This window comes from Vitis riparia, chromosome 4 (assembly GCF_004353265.1).
Source record: "Vitis riparia cultivar Riparia Gloire de Montpellier isolate 1030 chromosome 4, EGFV_Vit.rip_1.0, whole genome shotgun sequence".
Taxonomy (NCBI): Eukaryota; Viridiplantae; Streptophyta; class Magnoliopsida; order Vitales; family Vitaceae; genus Vitis; species Vitis riparia.
Genome location: NC_048434.1, coordinates 5,714,728 through 5,731,286, shown reverse-complemented (window position 1 = coordinate 5,731,286; position 16,559 = coordinate 5,714,728). Strand labels below are relative to the sequence as shown.

Below are 16,559 nucleotides of genomic sequence, written 5' to 3'. Positions count from 1 at the left end.
AAATGAAAATAAAAAGTTATTTTAAACTATGTATAGTGTGAATTTTTTATTAGAAATAAAAATAAAAATTATTTTGAACTATATTTACGGGTATTATTGTTAATTTATTTATTTTTTTCATTCTTATTTATGTTATTGCTTAACATTGAAATTGAATCAAATAATTATTCCAACTTTATATTCTTATATGCATCCAAACATAAGTATTTGAATTACCAAATTCATTCTTATTAAAGGAGAAATGGGAATTGAGAGAAAATTTTCATTCCCATATACTAAACATGGCCTAAAGTCAAGGGTAAGGAAAACTCTATGTTCATCTTTTCGAGTCATAAACCTTGGTTTATCATGGGAGATTGAGGGACCCAACACAACATTGTAACTTATGTAACATTGTAATGCTAAAGATTCATTTGAGAGTAATTTTGATTAAAACACTTTTAGATTATAATACATTTTAAAAATGATTTTTAAAAGAGTCACTCATCAAATAATTTTCCATAATCATTTTACCTAATTCTTCATTTTTTTAAAGTGATTTTTAAAATTTGACAAATATTTAGAGTGCGTTTGATAATGATTTGAAGAAATGTTTTTAGTTTTTCTAATACTTGAAAAATAAAAATTTGGAAGTGTTAGAAAAACTAAAAACACTTTCTAAAAGCAGTACAAAATGCACTCTTAGAATGCGTTTGATAGTGATTTTAGAAAACGTTTCTAACATTTTTAACGCTTAAACGATAAAAAATTGCAAGTGTTAAAAAAGTTGAAAACACTTCTTAAAACCACTATCAAACGGACTCTTAATCTGAACAAGAAAGGAAAATGCTTCAAATGATTAGAAAGTGCTTCTAAGCCTCTCAAAATCACTCCAAACAGGCTCTAATCATCCTTTCCCGGATTCACTTCTCTTGCCATCATCTAATAGTTGTAAAACAATGTTGAACTCTCAAATCTCTTAAAATATTATCACCTATAGACAAGGTCTACCTCCAACCATTTCAGTAAGCTGTCCACCTTCTTCATATGCAAAGTCGATTTTCACAAAAGGTACCCTGCAAGAGCCTGAGAGAGTTATGTTTGATCTTGAAACATTCAAACCCAAAGACACTGAAAGCCATGGTTATGAAAAAACATATACATTTTCTCATTCAAGAAAACTCAAAAACAGTCGCAACATTTCCGTATGGTTGGATAGTATTTGTGTTAGCTTTTACATCTTTGTATAAGGCTATAAGCACTTCACACTTAGCATCCTCACTCAGAAGATGGGGAAAATACCACACCAATGTTCTAAATATAGACAAAGCAGGTTGTCACATAAATGCTTCTAATCATTGAAGTTCCAAACAGAAGAAGATCAACCAACTATGTACAACAATCTTCAAACTGGTTATCGGGGTTTTCTGGAGGTCCGTGTTCTGCGAACAGATTTTGTCCATCTCATGGATTCGTTCATGCCACTGTTGCTGCTATAATTGGTGCACCTTCTCTCTCGAAGATTCCACTTCTTATCAGAACTCATAGTGCCTCCGCTTGATCTTCCAGACTCAGCCTCAATTTGAGTACGTTTGTGATCAGCATGTGGCCCACTAGGTGCAAAACTGAGCAAAATCTCTGCTGCAATGTTTTCTCGTACTCTCTCCAGGGTTGATTTATCTTTTAGGTCCTCACCGATGGATGTTACAAGATGTTCATTGGAGTTTGTGATGGTTTTAGGATCACCATTTGAACAGTTGTCCATGTGCTTGATTTCAGAAATGGTAGAGGAGAAAGAAGGTTTAGCACCATCCTCAGCCAGGAGCAGTTCTTCAAGTTCAGACTCAGTGGCTTCACCTCTGCCCTGGCTTGCATGGCCTGCCTCACTATAACCATCACCAAATCCAGGCGTGTCCTTCACATGCATGCTAGTTTTATCATCCTGACAGCTCTTTGTATCTTGGGACTCTTGGGAATGAACACTATTGCTTCCATTACCCGAGCCATTGGAATTCTCAGTACCCAAGTCATTGGAATTTGCATTTCCACCATCTTTGCTTTTTGGAGGGCTGGGCAAAGAAAATGGGTGAGAAATTTGCTTTCCAGAAATTGAGTTTGTTTCTGAGGACCGTGATCCTTGGACAAGGAAATTTTCAAGATCTTTAGTTTCACTTGGCACTGGTTCCAGGGTTGAAGAACCTACCGAGAAAATGAGAGGATTTTTAGAAAATGAAGCTCCACAAATATAACCATTCGGCTGTTCCCCCAATTTCAGGTGAGTTGTTGCAACCATACTTTCACCTTCTGGATGTTGATGTAATTGCTTCAAAACTTGAACACTGCTGTCAGTGACTTGCTCTGTGGTTCTCTCAAGATGACCTTTCTCTGATTCAACAGGATTTAACCCCTTGGTCATGAGAACCAATAATCCCTGAGAAGAGGTAAAAAAATGTAAGACAACGACTAAGCTTTGAATATGGCAACAAAGACATCAAAAGTTTTGCTACTTTTAGTCAGAAGTAAAAATCAACCTAAAGTTGGGTGATCATAACCCAACTACTCGAAAAACATTGCATAAGATACTTGAGTTGGTTTCTGTTATCTAAATTTGATCCATTCAAACAGTTCGGCTTAAGCAAGGATACATATAAAAGTTTCAAAGAGAGAAGGAAGACCCAAAAGATAAAGGAAACTTTTAGTTTTATCATAAGCTCCTCTTTCTTGCAAACACTGAAAGAAAAAACAAAAAAGGAAACTAGCACTATAAAAAGCTGTGAGTGGAAAAAGTTTACATAAACACTTCAAACGCTGCACCCAAAGAAAAAGAAAAGAAAAGAAAGGAAAAACAGTCCATAGCATGGTGTTTATGACACTAAAAAATAGATTTCTTGTAAAATATAGACGGACATCATCTGTACCCTCAAGAGTTGAATATAGCAACACATTGCAAGGTACAAGACATCAAACAGATGAGCTGACAAGACAAAGGCTATCCAGGAATTAACACACAGAACAATTGGCCAATAACTGGACTATATGAATGACTGCCTCCTACACAAGCAGGTTTATTCCACCTTCCACACTAACCAATAAAAAAAAGAGAAAAAATAGTATGCATGATTGGAGAATTTTGTGGTAGTAAGCTTTGTTTGGGAAGTGTTTTCAGAATTAGTTTTTGAGAATAGTTTTTTAAAATTATTCTACGATGTTTTGTAGAACAAAAGTCTATTTAGAGTTTGAAATGTTTTTAATATGTTTTCTATGTTTTTAAATATGTTTTAAAAAATAACTTTTGTATGTAGTGCTTTATATTTAATCATTATTCATATTTATATAATTATATTCTAAAACAACACTCTAAAAACAAATGAAAACACCTAAAAACAACTAAAAGACGTTATCTGAAAACACCTTCTCTAAAAACGCCTTGTTATCCATTTTCTGGTCGTCAAACATATTTTCCTATTTTTTTGTTTTGGAAAATAAAAAACTGTTGTAAAATACAATTGTCAAATAAGGCCCAAGTCTCTCTAAACTTCCACAAATAGAATCTATTTCCAGATTTGACCAAAGCTTATCCAATTTCAATGATTATACAAGAATGATCAAAGCAATAAACTAGTGAAATCAGTAATTAAATCATGCATGATACATAAGCTATGAGATAAAGACGCAACCTGATGATGCAATGACATTTGCTTGTCCATATGAGAAAGAGTTGAAGGGCTCGAATCCTGGCATGCATGGAAGTTTCCGACTCCAGGTGTATACTTCAGTGGAAAATCTTGTGACGTTGTGCTATGAGTAGTGTTATTTAGATTCTGAAGGACTGTAGCATACTTCTTAATATTAGTACTATCAACTTTGCCTTCTGAAGACCCATCACAATCTTGATTGATTTCCTTCCTTGGAACCAATAGGATTCTCAAGTCTGATTCTCCTTGCATCTGCTTTGAACTTGGAGAATCCACTTGACTGAAAGAGATTTTGGCTCCAAGAAAAGAATTTTCATCTTTGTACAGTGTTCTTTTAGACAAAATTGAGTTAGCACCTGGCATGTCAGAACATTTTGACACAACCTGGATCTCAGACTCATCCATATAGTCTTCTGGGAGTCTTTCAAGATCAAAGTTTCTTATTGATTTGCTCTGAGCAGTGTGGGAAGTTTTGAGTCCTCTGCTGTCTGTCCATAATGAACCACAGCCTTTAAACCCATTCATTGCACTAAAAGGTTGCAAAGAAAGAGCAAGTGATTCTTCTTTGTCAGCTGCAACAGGAACATAGGCAGGCCTCAAAGGCTTCCCTTCCAGAACAGAACCACTGATTTGACCATCCGCAAATGCAAGTTTTTCAGAACTAAATGCCAGAAATTGGGCTTGAGAATAAATTTGTTTCTGTCTTTCTTGCATTGCTGATTTTTGGATACTGTACAGCTTGTGCAGTGCCTGAACCTGCAACAAGTGGAAATTGATAAAATTAGAAATCAACTTGTAATGCCGTCAAAACTTTCATGATGAAAATAAATCTCCCAACCATCCAGACATTTTAAGAACTTTCTCAATAACCAATTCCCTGAAAACCCTGAGTGCCTTTTTATCTGAAATTCCTGAATCTTTGTCAATGTCAAGAGTTCATAATATCATCTTTTGGTTTATTTTCCATCTAGGCATAGATTATTATCTAGGGGTTCCTAAACCTTTCTGGAACAAGTTTTTAAATACAAAACAGCACTCTTGGTGGCGTATCCATTTGAGGACTATCAAATTTAATCTAGAAGGAAGTGGAGGCACCTCCCAAAAGAAAATTTTGAGGGCAGAGATTGGGTGAAGTAGGTGATATAATTGTTCAACAACCAAATAGTTCTGTTGAAGAGCTTGCTTCTCAATTTTCTATTAAGATTGGACTAATGCACCAAAATTAACAGTAAAACCAAAAGCAACGAAGGGGTCCATCTTTTAGCAATCTAGTAACATTGGTTAATGCAGTAATAAAGAAATGGAAAAACATGATCAAAACAGGAAAATAACGGGTTTGGATTCAACAGACATCAGCCCAGCACCAGTGGGCCATTGCTAACACATTATACTGTGTACTATCACGGTAAAAATCCATCATCATACAACCATACTCCTTCAAGAAATAGAAAACACATTTCCCGATCCCAAACCTTCATCTTTGACATGCAATAATTAGATCCAATTTATTAATATCTACCAACAGCAACATCCAAATGGCATTATCAAGTGAAAAAATAGGATCCAGAACAAGAAAGTCTTAGTAAATTCAAGAACCCATTTTGCAAGCTTCTGATCAGGCTCATGTGTAAAAACAGAAGAATTCCAAACCTGTTCCTTGAACAACGCCTCATGTTGCATCATTGTGTTTCTTATTTGCTCCATGTATTTTTTGGAATTGTTCTGCAGATGTTATTCAAGACTGTCATACACTTCATCCGTAATTTTCCATTTCCACATGGATGTCATTTAACCTCCAGCAGCAAAGTGATACCAAGCATATAATTATTTTAGTATCTGAAAAAATGACACATTGTAGCCAGTGTGAAGAGCTGCATACCTGGAATGTTAAGCCAAGGCATAAGTTATCGAATGATGGAAGTTCTAAAAAGAAATGCAGATTACACCTGTTCTCGAGCAAAGTGCTAAAACCTTTCATCCTCTGCCCCACTGCCTGTCTCCATGTCTGCTCCGAAATAACCATTGTTCAATGGGGTTGACAACCGATCAACTATTGGTTGTTTTAGCCAATGGTGGCATGGATGACAGACACAGAGAGACAAACTTGAGCAAGAAGACGTGCAACCTGCCCTAGTAAGGTTTTTTCCCAACCCTAAGGTTTTGTTTGGTCACATGGAATTGGAATTGGAGGTCCTGATTCAGATTCCTCTCTTTAATTGCTTTAAGAGAAAGAAGAGGTGCAACCTTCCCTATCAAGATTTTTTGCCAACCCTAAGGCTGTGTTTGGTCACATGGAATTGGAACTGGAATTGGAGGTCCTGATTCAGATTCCTCTCTTTAATTGCTTTAAGATAAAAAAATTTAAACTCTACATCTTGGAAGTCCAAATCAAGTCCACTTCTGCACAACCAAACACAGCCAAGACATGCATGCTTATCAAACAAAGCAATGACAATGATCACAAAATGCCTGCAAGAATCAGCCATTTATCTTATCATTGAATTCAAAAACCACAACAATTACAACAAACTCTATAAAATAAAATAAGATTTATCACCTACGGCATTTATTAATCTTCAGAACTGGAATTACCTTAATTGGAATGCATTTGGTTGCCAAGAAAGTGTAGAAAATCTTTTTAAAAAAAATTAATTATATTTTCTTACCAAATTTGAACCAACAAAGATTCCCAAAAAAGAAAGAACACAAATATCAAGCTAAAACCTCTCACAGAACATACAATTTAATAAGGATGAAAAATGTAGGAAACGAAGGAGGAAAAATAAAATTAAAAAAGTAAAAATCCAATCTTCAGGTTATAACAAGAGTACACTCACTCACTGTGCCTCCTGGCTCCTACCACCATTAAGACCTAAATTGAGCTGTCTCAATTCTTCTCCTTTTTCTTCTTCTGGAAACTAAAGGAACAAGAGGGAAGCCGAAGGGATCACAAATTTTCTATCGTTTTCCTCTGCTTGGTGAGGTTTCTAGCGAACCAAACAAGGTGAGGAAAAAGAGGGAAGTACCTGAAAGTTTAGCAGATCTGGAGTGCAAGCCTGCTATTCGTGGGAAGAGTCCCATTTTCAGAGAAGAAGAGACAGAGAGAGATATTTGTGAGAGAGAGAAGGGAAGGTTTCGGTTTGCCCTAGGGCTTCGGGCAAATGAAGGGGCAACACGTGTTGGACTTTGTCGGAGAAATATCAAAGTCGATTCTCTGATTGGCTGGCGCCCGTTTGGATTTGTCTGCTCAGATATTGTGTGTTTTCTTAGGAACGGGTTGATGGTTGATGGGCCTTTCATTGTGGGCCTATTTGTACCATCATTATGCGATCTAATAAAATGTCATTTAGCTTAATGGAGAAAGTTAACATAATCTATTTTTGATTAAGAAAACTTAGGGTAAAAAGTTTTAATAATCGAATGCTTTCATTGAGAGTCGAACTCAAGACCTCCCGCTTACTAAACGGGTGCTCTAACCAACTGAGCTATGAAAGCTACAGGAGTGAGACCTACATATTAAATTAAATTACTTTTAAATTTTAAATTCTTTAGTCATACCATAAATTAAAGCAATAAATCTAGTTTTTTGGACTTTTTGTGTTCATTAAAACTTAATACTTATTACTTAATAACTTAAAATAATTTTAAATTAAATTATACTTAAATTTATTTAAAACTTATTACTTAATTCTTACTTTAATTATTAAGCTTATTTAATAAAATTAACTTAAAATTTATTTTAAATCATTACATTGACTCATAAATTATAATTTAGGTAAAGGAAGTCGAATAATAATAGAGGTCGTTGAATAGCAAAAGGGATAGTGGAAGTAACTATGCTAAATGAAGGTAAAAAGATAAAATAAAAATAATAAGATAATTTGTTTTATTTATTACTTAAAATTATATTATTAAGTTATTTTATCAAACATATTTAATTTATCTAATAACTTAAATTAAGCTATTTAGTCACTTTAAGTTTTTAAGTTGGTTTATTAAACACCCACTAAGTTCATTTCTTAACTTTTTTATATTTTTGAAAATTTTATTTTCAAATTTTTAATTATAATAAAATTAAACGTATTTTATAAATAAAAAAATAAATATTCTAGCTTTATATAGTTTGTTTTTGTTATAAATTAAGCCCTTTTTATTTTATGTGTTAAAAACGAAAATTTGAATACAAATAAATTAGATTATTTTCTATTTAATTATATCTGTATGTATAATTGAGATGGACCAATTCGGGTTTTGAAAGAAAAAAAAAATCTCAAACACATCCCTAATAATTTAGTTATTTCCTAAACCCTTCATTAAGGAGAAGTACCAAAATAATTCACTCATCGTCATCCATATTTTAAATTAGTTATTTGTTTTGCATCTTCAAAAGACTTAATTGCATAATTTGACGAACCATAATTTTTCCAAAATGTACGTTGTGTTATTGAAACAAATAATAAATAAGATATATAATATTTTTAGTTAAAATTTTTAAAAATAAAAATAAAATATCTTAAGACTAGCATTTAAAATATATTTTAATTATAAGTACTAAAAATGTATTAATATTTATAGATCAAATTAATGATTACTTGTATAAAAACATTATTAATTTATTTAGCTATTATTTCTATTAATTTAACTATAAAGTTTCTAATTAACATTCATTAAATACATCAAAATATGAAAAATTATTGAATAGGTGGGGCCTCCAGGTGAAAATGACCTAGAAGGATTATTCAACTTGATAAGTTATCTTAAAGGTAAGAAGAAATTGTGAAAATTCTTTCAAAGATCAAGATCCTGTTTGGTAACTGTTTTTTAAAATAGTTCTGAAAAATAATTTTTAAGAACAATTTTTTAAAATTTTTTTTTGATGTTTTGTAGAATAAAAACCAGTTTGAGAATTTTAAATGTTTTTAGTCAGTTTTTAATATTTTTAAATATGTTTTTAATATTTTTTAAAATAATTTATATGTCTTGATTTTTATTTTTAATCATTATATATGTTTTCATAATTATTTTTTAAAACAGTTCTAAAAAAAACAAGTGGAAACAACTCAAAGATGTTATCTAAAAATAACATGTTTTATGTTCTCAAAGATAAAAAACAAAAAACAAACAACGGTTTTTCAATTATTAAACATGTTTTTCAATTTTTTTGTTATAGAAAAATAGAAAACTATTCTCGAAAACAATTACCAAACAAACCTCAATTTTTTTTTTTTAAATTGCCAAAACCACCTTTAAAAATATGGTCAAAATTCTTGGTTCCACTAACATTTTTTATAATATGTGAAGCAGTCAAATGACAATAGTAGTTCAACAAATATGACTAAGTTAAAAGCAAATATGAAAAGTTGATTTGTCATATCAAAATCAGAAATGATGTATATTTGCAGTTGGAATATATTCCTAAAAGGGTGCTCAAGTTATTTTTTGGGAAAATTAAAATACTTCCATGCATACAATTGAACTTGTATGGTTTTGTCAACATAACCATAGCATGGAAGCTTTAGTCAAACAACTTTCACTGTGAAGTTTAGAAATCGAGTACCAATTTTCTTTAAGCAAAAAATTATATTTTTAAAATAAACTAAACCAATATAACAAATAAATACAACTAAATGAACTATTGTAAATCAAAGTTTCTGGAATAGGACAACAGGTAACCCACGGTTTTCTTATTGTTCTTGTATATAATAAAGATATTCAGATAAATAATGCTCTTAATATAAAAGTAAACCCTAAACTAAACATCAAACCTATAAGATACGAAATCCATGGTCCAAGTATCAATAATACAAAATATAACACAAACTATTACAATCTAAAAAAATTATCTTAATGTTTTTTCAAGTTTACATCAAATTGTTCCTCATATTGAAATAAAATTTATTTATCCACAACGGTCATGAATTAGCTACATTGTCATCCATCGATTGGCAAATCGTTTTCCTAACTTCATTTTGTTGTAACATTATCAATCGTGTGAGCACTTTCTCCCTATACTTGCTCATGTTTTCCTTGAGAATAAATAATAAAATATATATATAAAAAATCATTTACTTTATAATCTCATAAACTTGATAATGAATATCTCGCAATCAATCCTACAAATAATAAATAAGCAAATCACGAGTAATTTGCAAAACAAATCTATACAGTTGAAACCTCTTATAGTTTTTTTGTTAGTCACATACAATTTAAAAAAACCAGGTATAAAATTTAAAATAAGTTGAAACTTAATTTTGTTTCATTCAGGAATTTAAAAAGTATAATACCTAAAGTATTATTTGTTGGGCTTCCTCGTATGTGAGGGAGTCGGCCCCAAGTCAACTACATTTAAATAAATAAAAAAATCAGGAAAATAGAAAAAAATAGAGAAAAAAAAAAAAGAAAGAGAAGAAAATTGCATCTCACTGTCCAGATTTTATCAAATAGTTGATCTCGCTTCATCTGTGGTTCGATCGAGTTGAAATTTGGAGAAGAGGTTTGAAATTCAAGTAGCTACAATCTGAACGGTGGATATCAGATTTTGAGCTCGGGAACTGGTGTTACTGCCCATGAATAGTAACAACGTTTTTTTGGGTATACTTTCTCCAATTTTTCTTTGTTTCTTTCACCAAGAGAGATTGTATAATCCAAGACTATATGTGCTCTTGATGTATTTAGCAGCCTCTAGAGATTGAAAGACAGGTGTAACCCATTATTGTTGATAGTGGAAGTTTGAACTAGACTAGGTCTCGTGTTTTTTCGCTTCGCATTGGGGGGGTTTCCACATAAAAATTATGGTGTATGTTGTTACATGAGTTTATTTATTTATTGCTACTAGTTGTTATTACATGTTTAATTTTGCACAAATAAAATGGTAGAAAAATTCTGGTGTTTGTTAGAATATTGTAGATTCACCCCAACAAGTGGTATCAGAGCCAAATTGATTAGCAGTGGGATCTCTTGTGTGAATTAAATGGAGGAGGTTGACAGTGGAATGATTAAACTTACAACTTCCAATTATTCAATTTGGAAAACTATGATGGAGGATATTCTATATTGCAAAGAGTTGTTTGAGCCCATTGAATGCAGGGGTTATAAGCCAGTTATTACAACTGAGGATGAGTGGAAGAAATTAAATGGGAAAACCATTTGACAAATTAGGCAATGGGTTGATCAGAGTGTTTTCCATCATGTAGCCAAGAAAGTTGATGCATATAGCCTTTGGTAGAAATTAGAGAGTCTTTATGAGAGAAAGACCGCACAGAACAAAACCTTTATGATAAGAAGACTTGTGAATTTAAAGTACAAGGATGGTAATAGTGTTGCAAAGTATCTCAATAATTTTCAAGGACTATTGAATGAGTTGTCTACCATGAAGCTTGGGCTAGATGATGAAGTACAGACTTTACTTTTGTTGAGTTCCTTACCAAACAGTTGGGAAACTTTAGTGGTATCCTTGAGTAATTCAGCCCCAAATGGTGTGATAACTGTCAACATGGTAGGAAATAGTATGTTTAATGAAGAGGCAAAAAGAAAAGAGTTATGTATTTCCTCTAATACAGAAACACTTGTTACAAAGAGGCGGGGGAGAAGTAAAAGCAAAAAAACCTTCTAATAATTATAATTGTGACAAGTCAAGAGGAAAGTCAAAGTCCTGAAAAAAATAAAATGTTTTTATTATGGCAAGTCAGGTCACATTAAGAGAGAGTACAAAAAATTCTGAAAAAAACAGTTTAAAGGAAAATGTGAAAAACAGAAAGAGAACAAAGACATTACAACAGTTGCATCTGATGGTGATACAATCATTGTTTGTGATGATGCGTGTGTAAACCTTGCATGCCAGGATTCCACTTGGGTGGTTGATACAGCAGCATCGTTTTATATCACTACACGTAAAAATTTATTCTCTTCTTACACTAGTGGCAGTTTTGGTTGGGTTAGGATGAGAAATGAACTAAAATGTGAAATTGTTAACATGAGATATAGAGTTAGAAACTAGCATTTGGTGCAAATTGATTCTGAAAGATGTTATACATGTTCTTGAAATGCACTTTAGTTTGAGCTCTGTTGGGAAGCTTGATGATGAGGGCTACCATAGTCACCTTGGAGAGGGTAAGTGGAAGCTTACTAAGGGTTCTCTTATTTTAGCTAGGAGGAAGAAAAACAATACTCTCTACAAGACAAAAGCAAAACTAGTCAAGGGAGAGGTGAACATTGTTGAGAATGAAGCCTCTACTGAGCTATGACATAAGCGGCTTGGTCACATAAGTGAAAAGGGACTTCAGGTTCTTGCCAGAAAGAAGCTTATACCAGTTAAAGGTACGTCATTATTACCTTGTACACATTGTCTGTCTAGAAAGCAAAGTAGAGTTGCATTTCGTAGATTTTCTTCACGTAGAAAACCAGATATTTTTTATTTAGTTCACACTGATGTTTGTACTATGCAAAGTAATACTCTTAGTGGTGCACTTTATTATGTGACTTTTATTGATGATCATTCAATAAAGGTGTGGGTATATGCTTTGAAATCTAAAGACCAGGTACTCGATGTATTCGAAGATTTTCATGTGAAAGTTGAGAGACAAATTGGCAAGCAGTTAAAATCTGTTAGAGCACACACTAATGGTGAATATAGGGGGCTATTTGAGCAATACTGCAGAAGTCATGACATCAAGCTTGAGAAGACGGTTCCTAAGACCTTACAACAAAATGGTGTAGCTGAGAGAATGAATAGAACCATCTGTGATAGAATCAGGTGTATGTTCTCTCATTGAAAATTGCCTAAGTATTTTTGGGGTGAGGCCATGAGGACAACCGTTGATTTGATTAATCTGTCTCCATCATATCCTTTAGAGGATGATGTTCCAGAGAGAGTCTGGACAGGAAAATTTATTTCCTTTGAGCACTTGAGAGTGTTTCGTTGTAGGACATTTGTTCATATTCCTATAAACGAGCGGTCCAAGCTTGACAACAAGACTAAAAAGTGTATTTTTTCGAGTTATTCAAACGAAGAGTTTGGGTATAAGTTATGAGATCCAGCTACCAAAAAGATTATAAGAAGCAGAAATGTTGTTTTTTTTTTTAAAATCAAACCATTGAAGACTTGGATCGAGTTAAGAAGCCAAAACCTTTCAGTGAAGAACAAGTTGATTTGGGTTCGGTCTCTCTTAACTCTATGGAACATAATGAACATAGGGAAGTTATGCAAGAAGAACAAGTTGGTACAATTGATAGAAATGATAAGTCTGCAGTTGATGATGTAGAAGAAAATCCTGCAATTGAGAATAATGGCTTAGAACAACAACAAGAACAAGCTACTTCAGAGTTGCCTACTGAAATACAGTTAAGAAGATTTACTAGAGAGCTACAACCTTCCAAATGGTATACTAGTGATGAGTATTTGTTGCTTTTTTATGGAGGAGAACCAAAAAATTATCAAGAAGTTATGTAGCATGATGAGAAAAAATAGTGGTTGAGAGCTATGCATGAAGTGATGAAATCCTTGCATAAGAACAACACTTATGAATTGATGGAGTCGCCTAAGGGTAAGAGAGCATTGAAGAATAAATGGGTACTGAAAAGGAAACCCGAACCAAATAGATCACAGCCAAAGTACAAGACAAGATTAGTTGTGAAGGGTTTAAGTAAGAAGAAAGACATTAACTTTGAAGAGATTTTCTCGCTCGTGGTTAAGATGTCTTCGATCTGAGTTGTATTAGGCTTAGTTGTCAGTATGAATCTAGAAATTGAACAACTTGATGTGAAGACTACTTTCCTCCATGGTGACTTAGATGAGGAAATATATATGGAGCAACCAGAAGGGTTTATAATCAAAGGCAAGGAACACTTACTGTGTCGACTAAAAAAGAACTTGTATGGTCTCAAGAAGGCACCTAGACAGTGGTACAAGAAATTTGATTCCTTCATGGTTGAGTATGGGTATGATAGAATTGCTTTTGATCATTGTGTGTTTGTGAAGAAATTCTCTAATGAAGAATTTATTATTCTCTTGTTATATGTGGATTACATGCTGATTGTTGGTTGTGATACTGGTAAAATTGATAAACTGAAAAAGGAGTTGAGCAAGTCCTTTGAAATGAAGGACTTAGGACTTGCAAATCTGATTCTTGGTACAAAGATTTCTCAAGATATGATGAATGGGAAATTGTAGCTATCTCAAGAAAGCTATATTAAGAAGGTTTTAGACAAGTTCAACATGGGCAAGGCAAAACCAGTGAGTTCTCCACTTGGAAGTCATCCAAAGCTAAATTCCAAACAAAGTCCTTCAAGTGAGAAAGAAAAATAAGAAATGAGAAAAGTGCCCTATGCATCAGTCGTGGGTAGCTTGATGTATGTCATGGTGTGCACGAGGCCTAATATTGCTCGTGTTATTGGAGTTGTCAGTAGGTTCCTTTCTAATACTAGAAAAGAACACTGGGTTACAATGAAATAGATTCTCAGGTATTTGAGGGGTACTTCTAAGACATGTTTATGTTTTGAGACTAACAAACCTGTGCTTGTAGGATGCACAGATGCAGATACAGTTAGGGACGTTGATTCCAAAAGGTCTACTTCTTGTTATTTGATCACTTTTTCAAGGGGAGCGATGTCATGACAATCAAGGTTGTAGAAATGTGTTGCTTTGTCGACCACAAAGGCTGAGTATATTGCTATCACCGAAGCTAACAATGAGTTACTATGGATGAAGAAGTTTCTACAAGAATTCGGTCCACAACAAGAAATGTATCTACTTTATTGTGATAGTCAGAGGGTCATTCATCTTAGTAAGAATCCAACTTCTCACTATAGATTCAAGCATATTGATGTGAGATATCATTGGATTCGTGATGCACTAGAGATGAAATTGTTTTGCCTTGAGAAAATCCATATTGATGAGAATAGATCAGATATGATGACAAAACCAATACCTACAGAGAAGTTACAATTCTGTAGAAAACAAGCAGGCTTGGTACAGCTCTTCACATAGTCGGGAGGGAGAGATTTGTTGGGCTCCCTCGTATGTGAGGGAGTAGGCCCCATATTCTTGGGCCCCAAGTCAGTTATATTTAAAAATTAAAAAAAATCGGGAAAAGAAAAAAAAAACAGAGAGAAGAAAAATGCATCTCACTGCCCAGATTTCATCAAAGAGTCGATTCCGCTTCATTTGTGGTTCGATCGAGTTGAAATTTGGAGGAGAAGTTTGAAACTCGAGTAGCTACAATCTAAACAGCGGATATCAGATTTTGAGCTCGGGAACTGGTGTTATTGCCCGTGAACAATAACAACATTTTTTTGGGTATACTTTCTCCAATTTTTTTTGTTTCTTTTGCCAAGAGAGATTGTATAATCCAAGGCTATATGTGCTCTTGATGTATTTGGAAACCTCTAGAGATTATTTTAGAAAAGACGTGTAACCCATTATTGTTGATAATGGAAGTTTGAACTGGACTAGGTCCCATGGTTTTTCGCTTCGTATTGGGGGGTTTTCCACGTAAAAATTCTGGTGTCTAATTTATTTTTCTGTTGCATGAGTTTATTTATTTATCGATGCTAGCTGTTATAACCTATTTAATTTTGCACAAAGAAATGGTAGAAAAATTCTATTGTTTATTAGAATATTGTGGATTCACCCTAACATTATTGTAATCTATTGTACTTCTAGTATAACTATATTGTAAGTGTATGACATTTATGTCGTACCTTTATTTATTTCTTATTCATATAGTTAGTGATCCTCATTGCAATTTCATTCACACAGCTATAAACACACTAAGCCATTATAGTATTGGAGAACAAGTTTAGGGTATTTGTCATCTACTTACAACATAATTGGTTAAAAAGGTGGTGATCTAATTGAATGAGATTAATTAAAATGATTAATAACAATATTAGAGAGACAATTTTCAAATCCCATTTTCAATCCACACATCATTAATATGTGGAAGAAGGTCACCCCATGAATACACTCCACTTAAAAAAATTATTTTTATAAAAACAATTGTATAAAGTAATTTAAGTTGGAATTTAATTTGCCCTCTAAGGTCCATTTATGATATAAACCATACTAGGCATGTGGAAGAAAAGCTAAAAACATTTAGTCAAAATTTCAAAAGTATAATAGACAAGGTGTTATCGTAATCTGTTGTACTAATAGTGAAATTGTGTTGTAAGGATAGAACATTTATGTCATATTTTTATTTTTTTCTTACCCCGGAAGTTTTGGAATTTTTTTATAAGAATGGTATGACCATGTAATAATACAATGTGATAAATAAAAGCTCAAAAAGCATTAGAGAGCATAACACAACATTCAAGAATTTTCCCTCAATGAAAAAACTCATAGAGCATTACCTTATGGAGATAATAATTGTCTTTCCCAATTAAGACCCTCAAATCAACAATCAAGCTCAACACATACATGTTTGGATTAAAAGGTAAATAGGTGTTTGAACCAAAAAGTAGACAATGCGTGCAAATGATCATATTAACATTAAAACAAAATTAAACATAAAAGTTATGAGAAAAAAAATTAAAATAATGCTCCATTTGGTTTCTAAAAATATGTAAGAAAAGAAAATGAACAACAACCGGGACCAACTGAACCGGGGCTAGTTAAACTACATGAATTAGTTGAGGTTAGTCTATTTTATTTGATGAACCATAAAACCCGACATTTAATTTCTTTTATGTTCTCAACAGTCAAATGGGAAGAAGAAATTGAACCAATGAAGAAATCATGTGTAACGGACCAAAAAGCAAAGAAAGTAACATGATTAGTGGTACTGCAAGATATTTTTAATTTAATGAGAAAAATAGATGTGTTTTTAATTAATTGGGTATGGTAATGATGTTAAATTATTTTAAAAAAATATTACTTTTAATAAAGAT

The 16,559-nt window shown here is 32.9% G+C and overlaps 1 protein-coding gene and 1 non-coding gene across 6 annotated transcripts; both read right to left on the bottom strand.

Annotated features, from left to right (window-relative positions):
* Nucleotides 1–1,123: 1,123 nt before the first annotated feature.
* Nucleotides 1,124–6,842, bottom strand: LOC117912885. 5 transcript variants are annotated; one of them, XM_034827664.1, is made up of 4 exons: nt 6,512–6,842; nt 5,325–5,553; nt 3,657–4,430; nt 1,124–2,410 (listed from the first exon to the last, which is right to left on the bottom strand). In XM_034827664.1, the coding sequence occupies exons 2-4, from the start codon at nt 5,376–5,378 to the stop codon at nt 1,394–1,396; spliced, it is 1,845 nt and encodes a 614-aa protein (XP_034683555.1). In that variant the 5' UTR covers nt 5,379–5,553; nt 6,512–6,842; the 3' UTR covers nt 1,124–1,393. The 5 variants fall into 5 exon arrangements, with proteins under 5 accessions (XP_034683555.1, XP_034683556.1, XP_034683558.1 ...); XM_034827665.1 differs by having other exon boundaries at nt 6,516–6,842; XM_034827667.1 differs by having other exon boundaries at nt 6,701–6,842.
* Nucleotides 6,843–7,095: 253 nt separating this feature from the next.
* Nucleotides 7,096–7,169, bottom strand: TRNAT-AGU. Its single transcript has one exon. It is a non-coding gene; the product is annotated as a tRNA-Thr (tRNA).
* Between the last annotated feature and the right edge of the window lie 9,390 nt (nt 7,170–16,559).